The sequence below is a fragment of the Phodopus roborovskii genome, unplaced genomic scaffold (assembly GCF_943737965.1).
Source record: "Phodopus roborovskii unplaced genomic scaffold, PHOROB, whole genome shotgun sequence".
Lineage (NCBI taxonomy): Eukaryota > Metazoa > Chordata > Mammalia > Rodentia > Cricetidae > Phodopus > Phodopus roborovskii.
The window spans coordinates 4520273-4544505 of NW_026126546.1; the positions used below are offsets into that span (position 1 = coordinate 4520273).

Consider the following 24233-nt stretch of genomic DNA (forward strand, 5'->3'; position numbering starts at 1 on the left):
ACTCTTTTTATTTTGAGATGAGTTCTCACTAAGTTACCAGACAGGCCTTGACTCACTGTGCAGACAAGTAGGGCCCTGGGCTTGTGACCTCCTGCCTTAGTCTCTGGAGTTCACAGGCGTGTCCTGGGCCCCTCTGACTTACACACAGCAGGTTAAATGGCACCCTTTCTTTCACTCTTAGGAATAACAGGAAGCCTAAGACCTGAAAAACCATGAAGCTCGGCGAGGAGGACTCAGCCGAAAACAAACAAAGCCAGCGGGAGAAGAGGAAGATGGTGGGTGGTATTTTGGTGTTTTCCTCTCACCCGTGCATTCCAGTAGCGGGACATGGCAGCCCTTTCTGCTCATTAATGCCCCCCCTTGCAGGGGGAGGGGCCCTGGGGTGACGACAGCAGAGAGCAGAGGGCCAAGAGGACACACAGTGAGGGATGCTGTGGACTATGTAGAGGTCTGGGATGGGTTCTGCAGGGAGATGGTCTTGCTGTGAGGCTCCCTTGATGATGACACTGATTTGACCATCATTCTTAAATTTAAAGATACATTGAGGATCTGGGGAGGTGGCTCAGGCGGTAAAGTACTTGTTGCATGGAACCCTAGTAAAGGTCAGAAGTGGTGTTGAGTGCACATCGGAAACTCTGGTGCTGAGGCAGGAGGTGGGCACTGGTGGGTTCCTGGAACCTGCTAGCCTTCAGCTTTGAGGAACTGGGGAGCTCCACATTCGGTGAGAGATCCTGTCTTAAAAGGTAAAGTAGAAAGTAAGAGGAAGACATCCAACATCAACCTTTGGCCTTGACCCTATGTGTACGTCCAGACAGACAGACACACACACACACAACACACACACACACACACACACACACACACCAGTCTTTGTACACTCAGACACACGTGCAGGCATGCGCGCACGCACACGCATACAATTTCAGTATACATACATTGAAACCCATCCCCTGCCCCACCTGCTTCCGTCTCTAGGAATCCCACAGCAGGTCTCCATTAGGACAGAGGACACAGACAAAAGATCAGTCCTTCAGGCAACAGGGTTTGTTTAATGCCAGAGAGGATGTGGCAGGGGTCCAGATGAAGAGGGGAGGAAAAGAGGAAGTATCGGGTCACTGGAGAAGATGTGGGAGGCTGCTGTAGAGCAGTTAGGGAGGGGGAGGATCTTCTTTCACTATGGGGAAACGAGGAATCTAGCAGTTGTGGGTGTCGCTGTAGAGAAAAGGCACCTCCAGTTGCCTTCAGCGGGTAAGAGGAAGCCTTTGCCGTTAGACGCCTGAGGTCTCTAAGTTCCTAGAGGCTTGTCCTTTTCCAGGAGTTTGGATACTTGGGGAGATTGCCTTTCAAATTTAGACAGGCTGTTCACTTCTTTGGAGCCACAAAGAGCCCAGAATCAACTAAGAGACAAGCTGAGGGAGTGGCTTCCCCTCTGGGATTTCTCCTAACCCAAAGTCTGGAGGCCTCAGGGAGCTCTCCCCCCACCCCACCTTAGGATGCCTGCTAGTGTTTGTAGAATGGTGGGAAGACCAAGTCTGATTGGCTCAAACCTAGCACTTAGCAGCTGGAAAGATCCCCTTGCTTAACAATGCTTGGCCCTCTCGAAACCACATCCAAGAGCTTACAGCCAGAGCCACCTGGCTGAACCCTTTACATGGACATCTAGTCCCCCATTCACTTCTCTTGGCCAAACTTGTGTCCTTGGCAAAGAATAGAAGTAGAGACACTAGCAAGTCAGGGACATCCGTGTTTTCTCACAATAGGTGGAAAGTTCAAGGAATTTGAGCCCATCTCTGTTTTTTCCTACTATGGTTTCTCTCTGTTGTTACCATAATAAGTGTCAACTCTTGGCTCTCTCTCTCTCTTTCTGTGTGTGTGTGTGTGTGTGTGTGTGTGTGTGTGTGTGAGAGAGAGAGAGAGAGAGAGAGAGAGAGAGAGAGAGAGAGATGTGGCATGTAGAGGTCATCTCTAGATCACCCTGGCAACCCTCTAAGTTTCAGTTTGGAATAGCCCATCAGAAGAGGGAATTCTGACCTCTAGGCAAACTGTCCTCAATGATAAGCGAGATGAGGGTATGGTAGGAAGCATTTAGTTCCCTAAGACAGCTCTCAGAGTGACACAGGGCCCCAGCACCCTCCGTGATATCGTGCCCTGCTGTACTTGCATGGGTATGTTGACCACCTGGATCCCGGTGCCCTTGAGTTTGCTGCCTTCATGGGATGCTTAAGTGGGGTAGGGGTCACCTGACGAAACTTCAGCAAGCTTTTAATGCTGATAAGGTCTGTTGTTGCAGTGAGAAAACAGTACACCGTGGAAAGCTGGGTGGTGGGTAAGACAGAAATAAGACCCTGGTTAAGTCCCTTAGTGTGTTCTCTGCTACCCAGCATGCAGGTCCCAGCATGTAGTCTTTTTTTCCTGTCACCTGACGTTATTTATTTGTTTGTTTTGACTCTGGCCTGACACCCAGCTCCCAAATAAGTACACAGAGATTTATTCTTACTTCTGAATGCCTGGCCTTAGCTTTTTTCTAGTCAGCGTTTCCAACTTAAATACACCTGTTTCTTTCCTTATTCTATGGTTAGTTGTGTGGCTGGGTGGCTGGCCCCTGTCCTCCGTCCTTTTCTCGAGCCTACCCCCCTTTTCCCTCCAGCCTGGATTTCTCCCCCTGTTTATTCTGCCAGCCAGCCCCACCTATCCTTTCTCCTGCCTCGCTATTGGCCGGTCAGCTCTTTATTAGACCAATCAGGTGTTTTAGACAGACAAAAGAACTCAGCTTCACAGAGTTAAACCAAGGCAACGCAAAAAAGGATGTAACACATCTTTGCATCATTAAACAAATATCCCACAGCACAAACAAATGTAACACATCTTGGACTGATATTCCACAAGTCACCTGCATGAGCTATCTGTGCCTGCGGGAGGTGTCCCTGGTTGAGGAACGCCACACTGGGCGATCGCCTGGGGTCTGAGAATTCCTGGCTGAGGACTAAAGCTGGATTTTCTTGCTCAGAGTGGTTCCTGCTCACCCGGGGCAGCATTGTCTCCTAACTGTGCTTTCTGGGGCTGTTGTGCCTTCAGGTGCCTGCGACAACCAGGGCAGTTCCCCTTCTCACATTCCTTATCCGCTTGTGCCCTTTCCCCCAAATAGAGCTTGCTAGCTTCTCAGAGTCTTGTGTGAGGACTTGAACCCTGTCCCTCATCTCCTAGGCATTCTGCATTGACCAAGCCTGCCTCTGTCCCTTCCCAGACCCTCAGAACACGGATACAGCCTGTTCTGACCATGGGTCACTGAAGATAGGTCTCTGCCTGACCGTGGGGCAAACTGGCCACAGGGTGAATTAATTCTCAGGTTATCCTGGTGTCGCTGTCTCTTTATGCCTTTCTTGAGCTTTTATTGGAGCCCGCAGAGAGGTCCACAGTCATTCCTGCAGGCTGCTGGGGCTGCCTGTTTGGTATTTGAGCAGCAGAATGACTCTGCAAGATATTTAGAGAAAGATCAATATTCCATTTGAAGCTCAGAAAAGTGTCAGGATTTGCCCGTGGACACACAATTAGCAGAGAAGTCAGCGCTGGAACTCAGCCAGCTTCTAAAGTGAAGCCAATGAATGACCTTTAGCCTTAACTCTTAATGAACTTTCACTGGCTGCCTCATCCAGAGCTCTGACCTTGTTAAAGAGAATCATGAAAAAAAAAAAAAAAATTGCCAAAGGAACACCGTTGTCCCCACCCTCCTCCCTGGCCCCCAGGACTTGGGCGTGACTGAGGAGTGCAGGCGTCCCTTTTAGACTCTCCAGTTGCTTAGGGGAAAGGGAGCAATGTTGCTCTCTTCCTGTTCAGACACGATCTTTCAGCTGCACTTCCTGCTCTGCCCTCCTTCCCGTGGACTCTGCCTCCTCACTGTGGAGATGCCCCTGCAAGTCCGGGGTCCTGGAGCCAGGAAGAAAACAAAACCATGAATGCCAGGGAGCTCGCCTTAGCTTCTCTGATACATGCTACCAGCTGCACTGGGGAGCTGCCTGTGGGTCGCCGGCTGAGGAGGAAGAAGGTAAACTCAGAATGGCTTCTCTGCTGTGGGGAGTCCAGGCCTGGGTGGCTGCTATGGGACAGAGCTCAGCTTCTGTCTGGCAGCTCTGTCTGGCACCCGGAGCAGGAATGCTGGAGTTGGAATTGTGTACGCCCTCCTGTTGACTCCCTGTCTCTGGCGACTCTCCTCCAGTATCCAGTCTGTCAGTACGCAGAGAATGCGGTTCCTCATGCTTTCTCAGGGCTGACCACCCTTTCCTGGAGTCAGTGGGAAGTGTGCAGGAGTGGGGAGGCCAGCAGTCCACACGGTGAACCAACAGACCACAGAAAAGCCGAGAACCCTCAGAAGAGGGGCTGAGGCAGGAGATGGCTCCCACTTGCCATCGTCCCCTACTTGGAAGGGTCCCTCCAGATCTGATGGGATCAGTCCACTGCTGAGATCAGAGTTGAGAGCCTGGGTGGGGGGGGTGCAGGGCTGAGGAAAAAAAATGCATCATGTAGCTGGTGCTGGGCAGTTCAGAAGACACGGTCTCTGAGCTCAGACCTGGGCAGAACTTAAACTCCTCTACAGTACAGCCCTGCTCTAGGCCCATTTTATTTGGCAATGCCCATCCCTGGAGTGACAACACCCACTCCCTGTCTTCCACCATGCTACCAGCGTCTACTCAGGGCTGCCTCAGCAACAGGCTTGGCACAGAGACACGGGACACAAACAACATAGCTCCAACCCTCAGGTCATGCCCCACCCCCCGGAGCCTGACATGGGACACGTGCCACGTGCCACAGTGCCAGGCTCTCCGCTTCTTTATGCAAACCCCTTATGGTGTGAACTCTATTATCACCCTCATCTTAAAGAGGAGGAAGTGGGGCGGAGCGAAGGAACTGGCCGTGTAAGTGGTCAAAGCCTACAACACTGTGAAAGCTGCAGTGTTAAGATGCAAGGCTGAATCAAAGATTAACATGCAAGCCAAGGTGAGGCAAGTAGGTGGCTTTCTAGAATTTTCCCAGAGGAGGGGGCTTTGGCAGTGGGTGTCAGGTAATGAGAGCGCCTCTTAGAGGACTTTAGGTGGACAGGGTGGAGAGTCAAAGCTTGTCTGTCTTGGCAGAGGCTGGGCTAGAGGGAAGAGAGGAAGTAAAGGACTTTCTGTTTTCTTTGAGAACTGGCTGTCTAGCAGCCCACTGCTTTCTCGGCAGCCCCATTTTAAGCTGAGCCCCAGGAAGCCCTTGCTCTGCTCAGATGCCCACAGTTGTGTGGTACTGGAACCCAGCCAGAAGAGACTAAGGATGGAGCATGGAATTGCAGTTAGGGGCCAGTGTCTCCTTCCACACTATATGTGTGCTTGATCTTGGTCTCTAAAGTAGATATTATCTTGGCACACCCTTGGCACATACAGGTGTGTGTGTGTGTGTGTGTGTGTGTGTGTGTGTGTGGTGTGGACCTCGAATCTACAAATCACAACAGAACACATGTCCTGGTCCCCTCCACCAGGTCACAAGCCTGTGGCAGTGCCCCAGTCCCCAGGCATTTATGAGTATGGCCAGATCCTGGCTGTGGTCCTCTTGGATGAGGCTGGGACAGGAGCACCTGGATACAGATGTGGCATTTTTAGCAGAAGCCCTGCATCTCTACCTGCAGGTCCTTATCTTAGGTGTGCGGAGCCATTTGCAGGCTGATGCTTTGGTCTGGAACTGTGTGCGTGTGTGTACATACACTTGGACATGGGTGTGCATCTGTGTGGCCATCACCTGTCTCGGACCCAGGTGAAGAGTCAGCTGCACTAGTAGGGAGCCTTGTCCTGCAATGGGAACCAGCTCAGGCTCCAGGCTCCTCCTCAGGCAGCACCAGGGACAGCTCTACCCCCCTCCTCTGTGACACTGGATGGAACCTGACCAGTAGTCTAGGCATTCAGGGGGAATAAAACGCTTAGAACAATGTCTGGCAATAGTGATCAAGGACTGCCCGCTTCTGCTAAGAACTTAGCTTCGCTTTTTGCTCCTCCTGAGTCAGACAGGGCCACATTCGGCAGAAGGGTGGGGGTAGGGCGGAGATCCTCAGGCAGCCCTGCAGGGATCTTAGGGTGTGAACTCTGCCTGCCTCACCCCCCATCCCCCACCCCCTTCCCCAACCTGCGTTTCCCCCGCCTGAATTCCCTCTGAACCGCCTTCCCATTAAGGGGGCACCCCACTCAGACGCTTTCCTATCCCTTCCCAGGACTGGTCCTGGTCGCTCGTCGTGGCCGCTCTCGTGGGAGCCTTCGGATCTTCCTTCCTCTATGGGTACAACCTCTCCGTGGTGAATGCGCCCACGCCGGTGAGTGCCAGCGCCATCCTCCCGCCAGAGGGCGCTACGCCCACGCAGAGACCTTCAGCTCACCCGCCCAGCGTTAGGCCACCTGCAACGCAGGGAAGAGAGGTTGAGTGCAAAGCTGAATGTGAAAGGTGACCAGTACAAACAGGGTGACAGTAGGAGAGGGTGTGTTGGGGGGGAGAATCAGTCCCTTGTCGCTGGACTGAGGTATCCTAGGGCACTTGGGCACAGAGAGGTCCAAAGGGCTTGCGGGCTCTAATATTAGTGCAGTTAGTGAAGGAGCCCGCCCAGAGCACACAGAGTACGGTTTGACTTGCCCTTTTAAATTCATCTTTCAAACACACTCAAGAGCCACCTGGTCTGACTCACCCCTGGCTCCTGCCTGTCTGAGATAAATTCCAGGAGCTCTGCTGGTAGCAGGCGAAGGTCTTCCAGAGGCCACGTTTTCTGCTGCTAGTTCCTGGCAAGATTCAAGGGGGGGGGAGGGAGGGCAAAGGCTTATAGGTGGAGGAGGGCCTGAGTGGCTACAGATTCTGAGAAAGCTGGAGAAAGGCTGGGTTAGAGCGCCAGGCATGTTGGGGCAGCCTGAGGCAGATGGAAGCCTGGCGGCTCCAGTAGCTCTTGAGGCTTTGTTTTGTTCGAGTGCCAACATTCTCCTGTGTGGAATGCAGAGGAGCTAAGCCTGGTGGCTCTCCAAGAGGATACAGGTGCCACAGGATGGCAGGTTCCTTCTGTGCCAGGCCAGATCTGAGTTGTAAAAATTGTGTTGATGCTGACATTTGGTGTGCTAGCTAAGTTAGTTCAAAAATAGGTTCTGATGCCAAAGGCTGCTGGGAAGGATGAGGTCAGGTGGTCCCTCCAGGTGCCTGTAGCTGCCTGTGTCTTTGACTTTGTCATTTCAAGATGAGAATCTGACTTAATCTGGATTTGTCTGGGGGTGGGGGATAAAAAAGGCTGGGAATTTGGACTCTTGCTTTATCTGGGAAGGTCATTGGGGCATTCACACAAGAGGGTGGGGCCTTTGTGGAACAGAGATTCAAGAGAGACTTGAACCTGGAATAGCATGACATCATTGACCCATGGGCCAGCCACAGGGAAGAACAGTTATTCACTCACAGATACCTACTGAATACCCATCACATGCTGGATGCTGGGAATCAGGAAGGCAAGATGGGGGGAGGGGGTGGGCCTTGAGCGGAGGCCACCATGGCTAAAGCACTCATTTCCAGTAGTGGCAGAGGCAGAAGGGGATCCAAAGCACCCAAGGCCACCAGAAGTGGGTACCAGATCTCATTATAGATGGTTGTGAGCCATCATGTGATTGCTGGGAATTGAACTCAGAACCTCTGGAAAAGCTCCGAGCCATCCCTCCATCATTTTTCAGTTTTAAAACCCCTTCCTGATGCTTTGTTGGTCACATACCTCGGTATCATTTGTGGTCAGGTGCTAGGGTAAAAAGATAAATAGGACTCACTGCCAGGTCTTGGGGGTTCCCTGACAGCACCAGCAGCAATAGGCATCCAAACATTTCTCAGCAAGAAGAGTTGACTTAATGGAGCCATGAGCTTAGGCCCTGTGGAAGGATCTAGTCTACTTAGGGAGTTCTGAGGAGACGGTCCTTGTTGGGGTTCGGTTAAGGAGGGACAGCAGAGAGCTGGGCCATCTGAGAAGGTATGCAGTTAGTTGCCAGGCTCTGTGCCCCAAGAGGGGAGCCAGACTGAGGCCAAGCTCACCCAGGAGGCCCTTCCTGATCACCTCGCTGGAGCCGGAGCCAGCAGGCTTGTAGTGAGAATCCCAGGTCTTCCATGGAGCTTGGTGAAACCTCACCTGAGCTAGCTGGGAGATGGAAAGCTATCGGAGAGACCCTCTCAGTGTCCAGTGGTCCCTGAGTCCTCTCTTGCTGTATGGGAGGGGTAGGGCTGGGGGACTGAGGGCCACCAGAGGGGCTGGGAATTGAGTAGGCTCTCCACGGGAGGGAGTCCTGTGCAGAGAGGAGCATGGCAGGAGGTTGTTAAGGAGAAGGCAGAACAGGGAAGGAGCGACTCAGAGGGTGGCAGAGGCCACCAACAGGGAGACAAAAGCTGCAGCTGGGGGCAGTGGCTGAGCACTGCACTGCCTCCTGAGGCCAGGTCATCGGCTTCAGCGCTGGGACACTTGGGGTCCAGGTGACAAGGCTCAGAAGGAATCCATGCTTCTGCTGCTTACCAAGAGGGAAGCAGTGTCCCACTATTTGACCAACCCACTTGCTGGCTGACCCCGGCCCTGACTGTCACCCAGGCACGACATTAAGAAACTCTTTTACTTCTGATATTTAGAAGCCTGGAATACAGACAGTCTCTCTCTCTCTCTCTCTCTCTCTCTCTCTCTCTCTCTCTCTCTCTCTCTCTCTCTCTCTCTCTCACACACACCTTGGATTGCCAGGAGTCTCAGCTAACCTCATGGGCCAGTGGCCAGTGGTGGCCAGCATGTCTTGTTTCCTGGATTAAGTACTGTCCTGAGTTCCCCTTCAATGCCATCCCCCTAAGTGAACCCATTCCCCCTGCTTCCAGAGATTCCCAGAATCTGACTGTCCTGTCCCACAGCCAGAGCACCCTTGCAGCTTCGTGTGTCCACAGAGGGTCTGTGGTCACTTCAAGCCAGTAGATGTGAGCAGAGCACAGTATGTAAAAGCCACTTATCCTCAGAGGACCCCACAGGCCCAGGAGAGCTGCGTGACACACATTAGACTTGGTGAAATTGTCACTCTCTTTAGTCATTGGACCTCAGCAGGGGAGGCTCTGGTGAGGTGGGGATTGATGACTCTGATGGCTGCCGACTCCTTCTCCCTGATTCTGTCTGTAGCCTGGCTCATGGAGTCATCTAACTAGCCCCCCCCCTCCATTTCCACCCAGATCCTAACAGTTTCTCCTCCACTCAAGCACCAAAGGAATATTTGAGAATTCAGGTGCATCAAAATCCACAACCGGAGCATCACACTTGGAAAACCACATGGAACTCTGTGACGGCCGGGGACTTTGGCCTCTAGTTAATGTTCTCGATACAAGGTGCATTTTCCTTACCTCTTCCATCCATTTGACCCTCGGTGCTGCCCCGCAGACGCCACACGCGCTGGAACGGCAGGGTCTTTGCACGTTCTGTTCTTTGGAACACTTTTCTTTTCAGATAGCACGTGTTTTCTTTGATTACCTCCTGCCTCTTCTTAACTCTGTCTTCCTCAGACCTGCCCACGTGGAACGACGCCTCTCTAAGCCTCTCTCGTCCGTCCCTCAAATTATTTCCCCTTGTAGTACTATTTGACACCACCCCAGGTGGTGTGTCTTCGCTTCTTGTCTCTCTTCCTATTTAGAATGTAGGCTTCATGGAGACCCGGACTCGCTGATATTATTGCTTCTGCTAGAACAGAACCAGCTAGAACAAGCCCCAACACAAAGTGAGCGCTTGCCATAAATGTGCTCTGAATAGATAAAAAGACAAACATTAAGGTTATACAGGACTTTTGTTTTCAAGGTTTTTTTTGGGGGGGGGTAGTTGTGAGACAAGTTTCCTGGGCCTCTCTCTCCCAATCAAATCGCTACCAACAGTGTGTGTCTGCCCTGCGTAAGATTTCAGGCACTGAGCACTTGGAAGGCTGAGGTAGGCAGATGTCTGTGAGTTTGAGGCCAGCCTGGTCTACAAGAGTGAGCTCCAGGATACCTCCAAAGCAATATAGAGAAACCCTGTCTCAAAAAAAAAAAAAAAAAAAAGAATTCAGGTACTGCCTCTAATGTGTGTACAGATGACACTCAGACCTAGCTCTAATTATCCAGTGTCTCATCTTTCTGCTATCTTATGATGACCTGCTACAGGATTCAACACACACTTTTTTTATATATATATAAAGGTCCAGACCATATATTTGACTTAACAAGGCTACATGGTTGGTTTTGTTGTTGTTGTTGTTGTTTGTTTGTTTCTGTTTTGTCTTTGCAATTCTTCAACTTTGCCTTTATGATGAGAAAGCAGCCAGAAACAACATGAAAATGAATAAGTAAAACTATTTACCAATAAAATTTTATTTACCAAAATAAATAGTGGGCTAGAAATCATTAGCTGATCCCTGTGTTTGGGGTTGTAAGAGAATATGGGTACCAGTGAACTCCTGGCATCTTAGTTTCTGGCAAAAGACTAGTTGGCTGAACAGTTAGCACATGGTCAAAAAATGAAGCCCTTTTTGTTGGTGGTGTTGTTTTGGTTTTTTTCAAGACAGAGTTTCTCTGTGTAGCTTTGGCTGTCTTAGAACTTGCTTTGTAGGCCAGGCTGGCCTCGAACTCAGAGATCCACCTGCCTCTGCCTCCCAAGCACTGGGGTTAATGGTGTGCAGCACCACAGTCCAGATTGGACTGAAGTCTTCCTGTGGTATTTCCCTCCCCAGAATTTCACTCTATTATCAGATAATTGGTGATTGACAAAGTCTTTGTTTCCAGTAACCAATTCTGTCATGGTCTGTCTTTCTGTCTATCGTCTATCCATCGACCTATCTCCATGTCTGCCCGAAGCATTTGGATGCCCTTGCAGAAGGCTGCAGGATCCGAGGCTAATTTACATGCTAATCAGACATCTTTGAATGTGGCCTAGACTCTCAAGTGGTCCTGCAGACAGGCTGGAGACGCTGATCTGGCACATGGAAAATGGCCTCAGAGCCATACGGTTTAAACTTTGCGTTAAGGAGGAGAATGTAGCTCCTCGGGGTGCTGGGTTTGTTAGTACTGCTGGAAGACACAGTGATGGCCAGGGCTGCAGAGGGAGATATGCCTTGGTCATGTGGTCTCCCCATGCCTGCACTCAAGAGGCCAGGGAGGGCTGGACGGAGACGTTGCACCTGCAGTGAGCTGTCTGAGCTCTGCAGGCAGCTCTCTGGGAGCTGGAATGAGTTACCATCATTGGGCAGGAGAGACTTGCCGGCCTGGGTAGAGTGGTAATGTCGGCTGCAACCCTACCCCTCTTGTCCTACACCACACTGAGCCAAGAAGAGCGGCAGAGCTGGGCAGCACGACCTCTGGGGTGGGTCCCTAAGAAGAGCCTCCAGGGAGGGCTGTAGTGTCTAGACAAACGAGAGTCCTAGCAGAGATGCTCAATTAGCTGCGGATGTTTGTTACAGTGAGGCAAGGTCTCACTGTGCCAGAAACCGCTGGCAGGCTGATAGAAGAATGGGCATCTCCGAGCCCAAGATGCTCCTCCCCCTTGCTCCCACTTTCCAGCCTCTTTCTTGCTTTCACCTGGTCCTGTTTGGCAACAGACTTAGGAAAAGAGCCAGAGATTTAACAACAGAACCCCAGCATGAATCACCTCCACGAGTCAGGACCATGTCTCTCGTTTGTCTAGAGACCATGCCAGGGTAATAACTCCATGGTACTAATGAAGGGGAGAGCAAGCAGCTGCCTAAGGCAACCTGCTTAATCATCTCAAAAGCCAAAGCCTGGGTTCTCCCAGAGGCCCTAGGAAGGCTTCATGTAAACCTGCTTTTCAACATGCTAACACATAGGCTATTTTTCTTGTGCCGCCCCCCCCCCCAGTGTCTGGTTTATATAATGAGCATCCTTCCTTCCATGCACTGGGAAGTCTCCATCATGGTGCCCCCCCACACACACACACTGTACTGCACATCTCTAAATCGAGGCTGTCACTTCTAATTTGTCTAGAAGATGCTGCTAAGTTATTTAAGTCGGGAGCATTGAGTCTCCACCGGGTGTGGTTTGGTTCTGACTGACCAGAACTGGTAGGGTTGCTGACTGGCAGAAGGGACCTTCTTGGGTATTTTAGGAAGTGGGACTCCCCCGCCTCACTCCACCCCCTGGAATCTCAGCTTGCCAGAGCTAGGAAGACTTTATTTTTGATTTAGAGCTTTCTTGTCATTAAGGTCCCCTGGGAAAATGCGTTTGTTGACCCAGTGGGGTAAAACCATAGTGTCATCATGGCTTGAGGGAGCCCTTGCTCAGCAGTGTGTGGGGCAGTGGCTACTACCATCAGAGAGGTAGGACAGCTGACCCAGGCTAGAACCAGTACTTCTGCTTTCAGGGGATGCCATTGAGACATAGTGAGTGCCTACTGAGTGGTACTTGGTGTGGGGAACCAGGAGCCACTGGGATGGTGGCACATATATCAAGGAGCCTTGCTAAGGGCATCTACATCCATTTCCTCCTGCTGGTGTTTGCTTGTGCTGACTCTTCCCAAGCCCCTCAGGTGCAGCTGGCTCTCTTCGGCAACACATGAGTCCCCTGGACCCCCCCCCCTTCACGCAAAGTATTCTCTTTCTGTATACATTTAGGGCACCCATGAGAGTCACTGTAGATGAATGCTCGCCAGGGTCTTGATGAATCTTGCAGTGTTAATATCACAAACCAGGCTGCAAGGTAAATTGCCTTCCATTGCCCGGCATTTCCTGCCATCCTTTGGAGGAAGGGAATTGCATGGTTCAATTTATTGTCAACGCATGGCCCTTGGGTTTTTAGGCCTACAGGTAATGGTGAATTATTTATAGATTCTTGGACCTAGGAAGCAAATATGTCTAGACCTCCCTTATTTTACAGACACAGAAACATGATATCGATTCTTCGACCACTAACCACTCCTCTGCTTGGATCCTATTGTGGGACTCTAAAGACCCACTACTGGGCATTTCCTTTTCTTCCTGTAAGTCCCCACCTTAAATCCTGAAAGGGGCAATGGCATCGGTTGCAGGTTCTAAGGTTCAGAGAGGTTCAATAACTCCTTCAGTCACCCAGCAGGTAAGTGACAAAGATGGGAATGGAACAAAACAGGTGCCAAGGTCCCTGGGCCCAAGAACACTGCCCAGAGGGGTGGAACTTTGAGCATCATCAGGCCACCCCAAGGGCCACCAAAGGACTCAAAAGGTGAAAGCAAGTCTTGAGTCAAGGTGGTCAGACCTGTGTTCGGTCTTTTCCCCTTTACCCTTGCTGCCTCTTATGCATTTCTTCGCAGTCTAAACTCTAGTTAGCACTCCTCATGGGGTCATTCTAAAGTCCTATCAGATCACCCTCTCGTACCAAATGCAGAAGCTTCCTCACCATGCCAGCTTCATCCTCTCTAAACCTGGGAAGAACCTGCAAGCTATACCTGGACCCGAGCAACAAATCATAGCTGCTACCCCACACTCAAACCCCCTGGGAGCTGCAGGACCAAGTGCACACTTACAGCATATGGGTAAAGCCAGTCACAGCCAGCCCCTGCCTTGCCTTATAGCCTTCCTCCTGAGCCGGGCCACCCTTCAACCCCATCGGGCTATGCGCAGCCCCTCTATGTGCACAGCCCCTCTATGTCAATCCGTGATCTCCAGCTTATGCTCCTTGAGTGTTTTGTTCCCTCTCTCCATAGCTGTCCAGCTTGGTCCCAGCCCAGCTGCACGTTTGACTTCCCTGGTGTAGGTCATGTGACTGGATTCTATAGTCACAGCATTTTGTGTTCATGTTGTCATAGCAGACTCGTCTTCGTTGGCTCTTGAGATCCCCGAAGACAGAAGGGCAGGAACTTATCCTTGGGAGTCAGACGGAGATCTGGTTCCCAAGGTAAGGAAACAGATGTGTTGGGACAAAGAAAGAGACAGAGGAGCAGGCCTCTTAGATGGAGGATCAAGAAAAAAGTAAAGCACGAGATGCAAGATGAGGGTAGTGCAGAGTTGGCCTAAAATCCCACTACACAGCAGCCTGAAGAGCATCTTGGGTTGCACTGTGTTTTCTTCAAATGGAAGCTGGCAGCATCCCCCAAAGCATTAGGAGGAAGTGTTGGGTAAAGGTCCATATGTCCACTCCTGTTCACCCTCACGCCATGGCCTAAATCTTGCTTGAAGCCTCGCATCACTGTAAGTGGTCATGCCATGAGCTTTGGAATCAGGCAGGTTGTGCTTTGGCAACTCAGCTGCTGTAACAATAAGCTCAGAACCACAGTGGCAGCTCAACTCCATGGGCATTCTTTTTAAAACTCATGTCACTATCAAAGGTGATCACGGATTCTGTTCCATGAAGCCTGTGACGCCCCCATTCTCAGTGGCCTTTGCGCCCCCTGGTGCTTTCTTGGGGATGGCCGGCCAACGGGCAATGGCTGGTATGATGCAGATGCTCACAAAGTTACTTCAGCTCACACTGGTTGGGAGTCTCACCCAGATGCAAGCCATAGTCACATGGCTTTGAGAGGCAGCAGAAGATAGCATACACCGACTTGGCAAGGTCCAGCAGGCTCTTTGGTTCTTCCAAATTCTGGTTTGCTCATGAAGTGAACTTTCTCAGAGTAGCTAACGTGTACACAAATGCCTCCTTCTTGGCAGCCAGGCAGCACGCATTCTGTGTGTCTGTCTTCTCAGCATAAAGCTGGACAGCATGCAACAGTGGTGCCGGTAGACTCACTTCTATGTTTTCTACATAAGAACTGAAATCAGGAGGTGGGGGGGATGGCCCAGTGGTTAAGAGCACTGACTACTCTTCCAGAGGACCCAGGTTCTAATCTCAGCCCCCACATGGTGGCTCACAACTGTCTGTAACTCCAGTTCCAGGAATTCTGATGTCTTCTTCCTCCGTGGGCACGGCACATGCATGGTACACAGACACACGTACAGGCAAACCCGCTCCTACACATTTTTAAAATCTTTAAAGCTACATTTTTAAAAAAAATCTTGGAAGAGAAAGGCATGAGGCTGGAGGGTAATGGGGTTGGGGGGCACCAGAGGGAGTTAGAGGCGGATGGATAGGTGCAAAAGACATTGTATAAATAAATTAAGATTTAAAGAATAAATAAAAATCAGTTTTAAAAAGGGTTGGAATAAAGTGGTGGTTCAGATTTGTGTCTGGGGCCTCTGCCCAGGCTTCCTTCCCGATGACAGCACACGCCAATGCTGTGCCTGGCAACCGTTTTAGAACCCAATTCTTCACCTGCTCTGAAAGAGGACAGAAAGTGCTGCCCTCCGTGGGGCTGTGGGTGGAGGTGACGATGTCACTTGTCCCCTTCTCTGAAGAGTCCGTGGCCGCATGAACAGGGTGCCCTGTTCATGGATTTTTATTATTGTAATTGGGCTATCTGACACGAAGTGAGGCCCAGTTTAAAACACACTAGGCTGCACCGACGGCAGCAGTCCAGGAAGCAGTTTCATCACTGGATCCAGTGACCACAGACTGTCTTCTGGGCCATTGCTGTCTTCCCAGCAGGGAGACACACTGGTCATCGCAGGCAGCACTTTGGAGGACTTCCAGGGAACCTGTGTGCTGCATGTTGTAGGGGACACAGACTGTGTTCAGGTCTTCTAGTTCTAGAGTTTTCTTTCTCTCTTCCTTTCTTTCTCTCTCTCTTTCTTTTCTTTTCTTTCTTTCTTTTTTTGTTTTTGTTTTTGTTTTTGCTTTTTTGTTTTGTGAGACAGGGTTTCTCTGTTTTCCTTTGGAGCCTGCCCTGGAACTCTCTCTGTAGACCAGGCTGGCCTTGAACTCAGAGAGATACGCCTGCCTCTGCCTCCTGAGTGCTGGGTCTATAGCAGGTTTTGCTCTTTGATTTTCCTAAATGAAAGCAAGAAACCTCTGCAGGTCCCCAAAGTAGCGCATGACAGTTAGCGGTCACTTGGCCTCTGGTCTCCCACCAGGTGAAGGGTAACTCAGAAGGTAAGGGACTGTTTTCTTCAAGCCTACTCCTGTTAGTTCTCTCCCAGTATTCCTGTCCTCCTCCTCCCCCCATCCCCCTCCCCCCAGCCCCCACCCCGGGAACTGACCATTGCTGTCAGGGACGGACTAAGAGGCAGGCTCTCCAGGGCAGGCATGGGTTATCCTCCTTGTGAGTGAGTGAGTGAGTGAGTGAGTGAGTGAGTGAGTGAGTGAGTGAGTGAGTGAGTTTAACCACTTGAATCAGGGCCAGCTTGCAGTAGAGGCCAAGGTTAGAAGCAAGAGCAGCCTCATCCACATGTTGAGGTCCTGCCTATCTAGGAGCAGGAACAGTGCCTGAGGATGACTGCATTCATTACTTTTGCAAGCTTCTCCACAAGGAGAGGCCCAGCCTCTGTTTATAACTGCTGTGGTTCTGTGGGGGGGGGGGGCCTGTAACTCTCACTTTCTGGAGCCCTTCCATCCCTGCGACTCCGCCGCTCGCTCTCATCCCCTGCTCCTGTGCAGTGTGCTCCTTGGGTGTTTACATTGTACTTCCAGGATCCGACAGTTTTCCTTACGTGTACCTGTGTGACTATATGCTCACGTGTGTGTGTGGAAGACGTTGGTTGCGGGTGGCTTGTAACTGAACTCTGGTCCTCTGGAAGAGCAGCAAGAACTCTTAGCCACTAAGCCATCTCTCCCAGCCCCTGGTGTTTCCTTTTAAACCCACAAACGAACTAGTGGAGGCAGCAGTCTCAGTTTCACAGCCTGTAATCCAGGAGTAGCTCATTTGGGCCCCGGGAGACAGCGGTTGGTTAAAGCACAAAGGCCCCCTCCCCCACAGGAGCCTCACAGCCTTCCGTAGAAAAGTCTCATTTGCACATGAAGGGATCTACCCCCGGATTTGTCTGGGATAAAAAAAAAAAAAAAAAAAAAAAAAAAAAAAAAATGAGACAATGCATCATCGGGTGGTTTCCATAGTTTAAACTACACAAATAGTCCTGCATGACTAATGCTAAAAAAAAACTGTTGAAGGGATAATGAGCTGAGCCAGACTCAGAATTCTGCGCCCAGGACCATGCCCCAAGTCCACACTCAGAGCAGGACCTAAAGCAACTACCCCAGCCCTCCCCAGCACAGGTCACCACTCCCCAACAGCTGCTTCGGAAGCTGCCACATTCCATCTGTATGGCATTTGAAGTTTAGGGATGGGATTGGCTGAGTGTTATCGCCATGTTCACTCCCTAGCCACGGGGGTGGGGTGGAGGTTATCTATTTATTTGTATGTGGGTATATGTTATGGTACATGTGTGGAGGTCAGGGATAATTTGAGGGACCCAGTTCTCTCCTTTTACTGTGTGAATCTCAGGGATCAAACTCCGGTCTTCGGGCTTGGTAGCAGGCATCTTTAACAACTAAGCCACCGGGCCCTTCTCTTAAACTGCGCCCCCCCCCCCATGGTGACTTTTGAAGAACAAGAGACTTGACTTGTAATTCAAGTGAGCATGTTTCTTTCTTTCATGCTTGTTGTCTTTTCTGAGATGTAGTGTCGCTGTTGCGTGCGGTACTCCTGTTAGAAATGTGCGCGGTTAAGACACTTGGCAGCTGATGCCACTGAGAAATCGGAGCTTAGGTCTGTTTGACTCCCAGGCTTCACACTCACCGAACAAGCCATGCCGTAAGGACCATTCCCCATATTTGTTAGAGGATCCCAGTGAGTTCTGTCAGGTGCCAAGCTGGAAGGGCCCCGTAAGGAGCCTTCCAATTCCCTTCCGGCACGGGCAGAGCAGAAGGAAATAACTGCTCTTTTTGTTTCCAGTATATCAAGGCCTTTTACAATGAAACCTGGTACAGAAGGCACGGACATCCCATAGACCCGGATACCCTGACCCTGCTCTGGTCTGTGACCGTGTCCATATTTGCAATTGGTGGCCTGGTGGGGACGCTGCTGGTGAAGCTCATCGGAAAGTTTATTGGGAGGTCAGTACGGGCACTGTTTCTCTTTGGGGTCCCTTCTATGATCATTATCAGGCTTCCACATCATTATCAGTGTCCCAGCTGGCGACAGGGTTCCACAGAGCTCATCTGTAAAGGCTTTCATGCCTAAAGGGAAGGGTGGGTGCCAGTGTCCAGGAAGCCTGGGTGACACAGTAACCAATGAGGCTGAGGCTGTGGAGTGCCTGGGCCGTGCAGAACCCAAGTGAGGGGAACAGGGAAGGAATGCCCTGACCCCTCTGTCTTCCCAGCCTCCACTCTGCTCCAGGAAGCAAGGTGCCTAGCCGAGGCGGAACAGAGCAGAGAGGGGAATGGTCCGGGACTGGAGAGCTGGAGAACACCAGCAGAGCCTTAGAGGTTGTTCCACAGAAGCACAGGGTGACCATCCTTGTAAGACAACCAGCCATTCAGGATGTCTCCCACTGTGTGACTGAGGGACACTTGGGGAACTTCAGTTGTCCCCATCGCCAATAAGGCTGCAGCAAACTAAGCATGGAAAGCTTCAGGCTCTGAGCTGGGGAGGTGGCAGTCAGTACAGCACTTGCTTCATGGGTATTATGACCCGGAGTTCAGACCCTGAGAACCCACATACAAAGTCACAGTGGCGCATCCTTGTAATCCCAGGGACAGCATGACAGGAAGCTGGGATGGGAGGAAGCTCCTGGGAGCTTGTCGGTCAGCTACTCTAGCTGACCTGGTAAAATAGATGAATAATTAGCTGTCCAGGCCAATGGGAGACCCTATCTCAAATACGATGGAGTCAATAACTCTGACTTCCACATGTAATCACACAACAGTGTACCCAGGTACAACACACACACACACACACACACACACGTTTAAGTTCCCATCCAGGCCCTCTCCAATCAGATCCATTTCACTCTGTTTGCCTCATCCCTGACTTATCTGTGACAGGAATCCTTCTCTCGGGGAGGTTGGTTTATCAGACTCCACTCCCCACCTCATTGTCTTCTCTGTCTCCTTTCTGCTAACCACAGCCTGGGTGGGGGGCGCTGCTGAGGTGAGTGGGGGCAAGACAGTCTCTGCAAATTTCATGTCTTAACCTGAGTCATAAGTCTCCCACTCCTAGCTGTGTGACCTTGGCCAAGTCATCTCATTTATTCAAAGCGCAGGATGATGGATCCCACCCAGTGAGCAGAGACCATGTGTTTGTGGCCACCTTGCCACCCATATAAAGTAGCTGCTCAGTAAGCCTCTATTTTGCATTCACACAAACTGGAGAGAAGAGTCACCAAGCCCCTGAAAATCTCTCAGACGTTGGAGTTAGAGAAACACTCTTAAGACGGGTCCCACCCTGCCTAATGTCTCCAGCAAAGAGCTCATTAGATAACTGATGTTTCATCAAGATTCTCCGAAGGCCTTGTTGGAGACATCCAAGAGGTTCCTAGGAAGTTATGGTGCCCAGTGTGCTGGGGGAAGTTCTGGTGCTTTCCTTGTCCCCAGAGCCAGGTCCAGAGCAGTAACTAGCAGGCTCTGGGTACTGAGAAAGCATAGCGATCACCCAAGGCAGTGAAGGATGTCCTTGGAGGTCCTCCCATGTTCCAGGCATTGTCACACACTCCCCTGTTTCATCTGCTCTGTTCCGGTAGGTCTGTGGACAGGGAGTGGGAGGTCAGAGAGGTCAGGGTGCTGTGAGGCTCAGCTAGCTCACATGTAGCTGAGCTAATGCTGGGGGGCAGCGTGTCATGGCCCAACCCCACCATCTTTCTCCAGTTCAAGTGGATCTTGGGTAGGGCCTCTATGAGCAACAGTAGTGTGAAGTTTGTGACTGCTGAGCCATAGGCACACAGTGAGGTAGCACCACTGACCAGGGTTCAGAGAGCAATGGAATCAGGAAAGCCTGGGCATCAAGGAGCGATCTCTGGAGATGGACCATATCAGCTTAGACAGGCCCCAGGGATACAGTTTCCTCCTCCTCGGGAGCCTCCAGCTGAGAGAATTCAGACCAGAGAAGACTGGTAGAAGCACAGCCCTTTGTTTGGAGTCATCCCTCTCCCCTGCAGTAGCTACAGGCCCCTTTCCCTCACCACACAGGACAGTGTGTGTTCACAGACATGGCCACAGGCTCAGTTTCCACTCTGGGGGTTTTGATGCTGGTGACTCATGAGATGTCTGTGAATTACACTCTCTAATACAACCTGGCTCACAGTAGCATGAAAATAAAGCAATGGCATGTGTGAGAGCTAGCACAGAGATTAAAGTAGATGCTGGGCATAAAATGCTCATCCTAGCAGTCAGCTAGAGTCAGCCATCATGATTCCCATAGCCATGTGAGACGTGAGCTCCACTAGCACAATAGGGCCCTTCCTGATGTGGGTCCTAAGAGCTCGATAAAGCAACGTTTTTTTTTTATTGGTGTTTTGTTATATGTGTGTGCTCTCGTGTATATGTGTATGTGTGTTTTAAACTATGCTAAATTGTCTTCATTGATCATATATCATCGAATCTGGTTCTTACCTCTGGAGATTGGTAAAAACAAGAAAGAAAGCAAGAAAACCCACATGGCTTTGAAATCCTGGATCAGATCTCAGTCAGTCTGTGCAAGAACATCTTTCTAGGGCTGGAGAGATGGCTCAGCCATTAAGAGCACTGGCTGCTCTTCCAAAGGACCCGAGTCCATCCCAGCAACGACATGGTAGCTCACAACCATCTCTAGTAGGATCTGATGCCCTCTTCTGGCATAAAATGCAGATACAGCATTCATAGAGAAAAAAGGAGCATCTATCTGTGCAGTACACTAGTTTGGGCGCTGTCAGGATGGGTGTGGCACTATGTGGACACCCTTGGGTTTGTGAACAAGAAAAGCACAACTCCTGAGGCCCAGGGCTGCCACTGGGCCAGAAGTTCACCTGCAAGCCCTCATGGTCCTCATAAATACTGAGGATGAGTGAAAGGCTCAGGAAGAGGCAGCTGGCCTCCCAAGGTAGAATCCTGTGAGGTACTGATAAGTAGACCTTCCCCCAGGGAGCAGCTATGAGGGCTGGATGGGATGCAATTTATACAAACTTACAGGCTGTCTCATGTCACTCAGGAACGCCTTTGAATGCCTGTCATAGAGCCCAAATCAAGTTGGCTTAAGCCTCAAAGGGAATTCATTGGCGCACATAACTAATGCTGAACCAGACAGCTCACAGAATATCACAAGGAAACCCAACTGCTCTGTCTCTTTCCCCATCTCTCAGCCCCAACTTTTGCCTGTCAATCTCTCCATGGAGGGTTAGTGTAGGCCAACATTGTGATTCCTCTCTTAATAATTACCTTAAAAGTGCCAGATGCTGGGCTGGGGAGATGGCTTAGTTGGTAAAGCATTTGTCATGTAGGTACAAGAACCTGAGTTCAGGTTCCCCAGAACCCACAAATAAAGCTTTGGAGTGGTGGCTGCCTCCTGAAACCCCAGCCTAGGACGGACAGTGGGAAGTGATGGAAGCTGACACTCGAGTTCAGATGAGCTCTTAAACATGTTCGGCCACTCTGAGCACGGCAGAAAGCACATGTTTGCTAAGGTAACCTTTAACCACCGAGCTCCACCAAGCACACAGAAAGAAAGAAAGAACTGGAGAATTCAGGCCGGGGAAGCAGGATAGGATGGAGTGAGGTACCATCTTGGCATTCAGGTTAATATGGCTTAAGAGTTGCTGGAAGGCATGTGAAGGCAGAAGGTATACACACGGCTTCTCCATTCACTAGGACATACTGAACCTTTCTCAAAGACTTGCTGCCCAACCTCCCCACCACCCACCCTATCACCTGAGAGCTAGAGACCTCCTGGGTCATACCGGGAAGAGCAGACACTATCGAAGAGGCTTCCAGTAGTGAATCAGGCACCACGGGTGGAGTTGCGGAAAACTGATGCCCCTTGCTTGGGTTGCTGTCCATCCTTGGGAGAAAATGGAAACATGATGATTAAAGTCTGCCTCTGAGCCCCAGGGAGTCAGCTTTGAGAATTATTTGCAAATAAGGCTCCCGTCTTCTCTGGGAGGCCGGCAGGTTGGGGCTATTTTGGGAAGGAACATTTAATATGATAGTTGCTAGAGGAGGTGCATCCCTGTTTGCAAATGCTTCCTGTCTGACTCAGATGTGACTCACATTTCCAGCAAGGCTCCAAAGACACCCCTGGGGATAGTGCAGAGGTTCAGGCTAGAACCTCAGGAGACATCTTGGTCTCTCCCTCACTCTTAACCTCTGTCTGCCCAAGAGTGAATCCCAGCGTGTCTGTCCTGAGAATATGCTGGTTCTCACTGCTCCCCACGGCCTGTCTTGATGTCAGCCTGGTAGCATTTGCTCATACTCCTGTGATAGCTCACCCAAGGAACCCCTGACTCCACTCTGCCCCCTCCTGGCCGTGAACAGCTCAGAAGACCCAGCTGCCTTGCTAGAAGTCAGGCCAAACCGGCCCTTTCTTTGTCTTCTGTGGCTACCTCCTTCGCCTAGGGCAGGGGGACCTCACACCTCCCGGTGTCCCAGCACACTCCTCAGGAGCACCTCTGGGATCCTCTCTACCCACCCACTTCCTGCTGCTGCCTCCCTGGTCCCCCGCTGTCCCCAGCCATACGGACCTCAGTGATGTTGTCTGGCTGCTCTGGCTAGCCATCCATCCCCTCACACCTTTGTTCCCATGCCATCTTCCCAGGAACATCCTCCTGGTCCACTCTGTGCAAAATTATAGCCCCTTCTCTGCTTCAGCTGTCCTGACAGCCTAGGTCAACACCGGCATGCCACATGTTCTAGGTTGCCTCTTGGGCACTTAAGAATAACGATGTCACCATGTTTGTCCTGCAAGCCGCCATCTAGACGGGCGCTCAGCACTCGGTTCAGTGCTGAATGAATGGATGTTTGTAGAGAGAAGACATGTCTATGAGTGATGGAGGCAGATACTTTTGCAGGCAGATTGCGCCACGGTCACTAGAGTGTTAGATCTGCATTCAGTAGTATGACCTTGACTAAGGTACTTGTAGGTCTTTTTCCTCAAGATCATCCAACTGGAAGCTGGAGGGAGGGCTCAGTCGTTAAGATTCCCTGTTTTTCCAGAGAACCCGGCTCCAAGTCCCAGCACCCACATGGTGCCCCACAACTGTATAGTTACATATTCCAGAGGATCTGATGCCCTCTTGTGGCCCGTGTGGGCAGTGGGCACTCTCTATAGTGTATAGTTACAAACACAGGTAAAACACCACACACTGAAACAACTATCTAACTCATAAGGTAACTTAGACAGTGAATATACAGTGTTTAAGACAGATCCTGCTCCGTAGTGAAGGTCTGTTGAATAGCGCCCTTACAATAGCCACACATGATGTAGGCTTTGAAAGGGTGGCGTGGCAGCATCTCCCTGTGAGCTACTGTGGCTGACAGGGTTTTCAGCAGGGGGTACCAGCGACACTTAGTTCACACTCAGCACTCTACAAATCACCTACGATGCCATTGGCGAAATTGAGGAGCCATCAGGTTTGAGAGCCACTCACAGAGGATTTACTCTACAGCGCTCTCTCTCTCTCTCCCATCCTCTAGCTCAAACAGCCACTGTCATGGTAGTGAAGCCATGGAGTGGTGTCTGCGAGTGAGCTGAGGTTTAATTTCTAAGAAGGCTTTTTATTTCTCCATCCATGTAATGAAGGCACACTGTCTTAGCCAGGTTTGAGAACGCCGTGTCTGGCCTCGGCTTTCCTCATTTTCTATCACCTTTGACAAGGCTCTCTGATAAGGCGCTACTAATGGAGGGTCGGGCATGTGAGGTCTTAAGGGTTAAGACAGGGACCGTCAGGGGAGGTTACAAGGAGAGAAATATGCTTGCAAGAATTTTTGTTTTCCTTTTTTACAGTCAAGCATCTCCCATCTCTGGGATAGAAAGTCAAAATGGAGAGGCAGCCTTCCCCGAGTCCCAGGCCAGGGCCATGCACTGCAGCACACAGTTGCTGGGACCACAGCTGGGTCTCCCGAGGAGACTTAGTCTTCCTAGCAGAGAGAGTGATGGAGCCCTGTAACAGTCCTTCTCCACCCTCTCTTGGGAGGCCTTTCATACCAATCCTACATCAAGCCAGACAAGGAAGGAAGGACGGAGAAGATACGGGTAAACGACAGACACTGTCCTGTCTGCACACACTAGCTTCTATTGTCCTTGATTACAGTTACTTGAAGTCAGCTGTATTGGGAAATATTAAATGGAAAATTCCAGAAGCAAACAGTTGATAAGTTTCAGATTAATTGCTGTTCTCAATAGAGAAATGAGTCTCACACGGTCCTACTCTGTCCTGGAGCACAAACTATCCCTTCATCTA

The 24233-nt window shown here is 50.8% G+C and overlaps 1 protein-coding gene across 4 annotated transcripts in view; it reads left to right on the forward strand.

Moving 5' to 3' along the window:
• The first annotated feature begins 212 nt into the window (after positions 1–212).
• The window catches only part of Slc2a9 (solute carrier family 2 member 9), a 114594-nt gene continuing 90573 nt past the window's right edge, over positions 213–24233 (forward strand). The window contains exons 1-3 of one of the 4 annotated variants that reach the window (XM_051200288.1): positions 213–275; positions 6233–6331; positions 17762–17922. In XM_051200288.1, the coding sequence (XP_051056245.1) occupies positions 213–275; positions 6233–6331; positions 17762–17922 (323 nt within the window). Of the gene's footprint in view, positions 276–3827; positions 4043–6232; positions 6332–17761; positions 17923–24233 lie in introns of those variants that run through there. The other 3 variants (XM_051200287.1, XM_051200290.1, XM_051200289.1) reach the window with 3 other exon arrangements.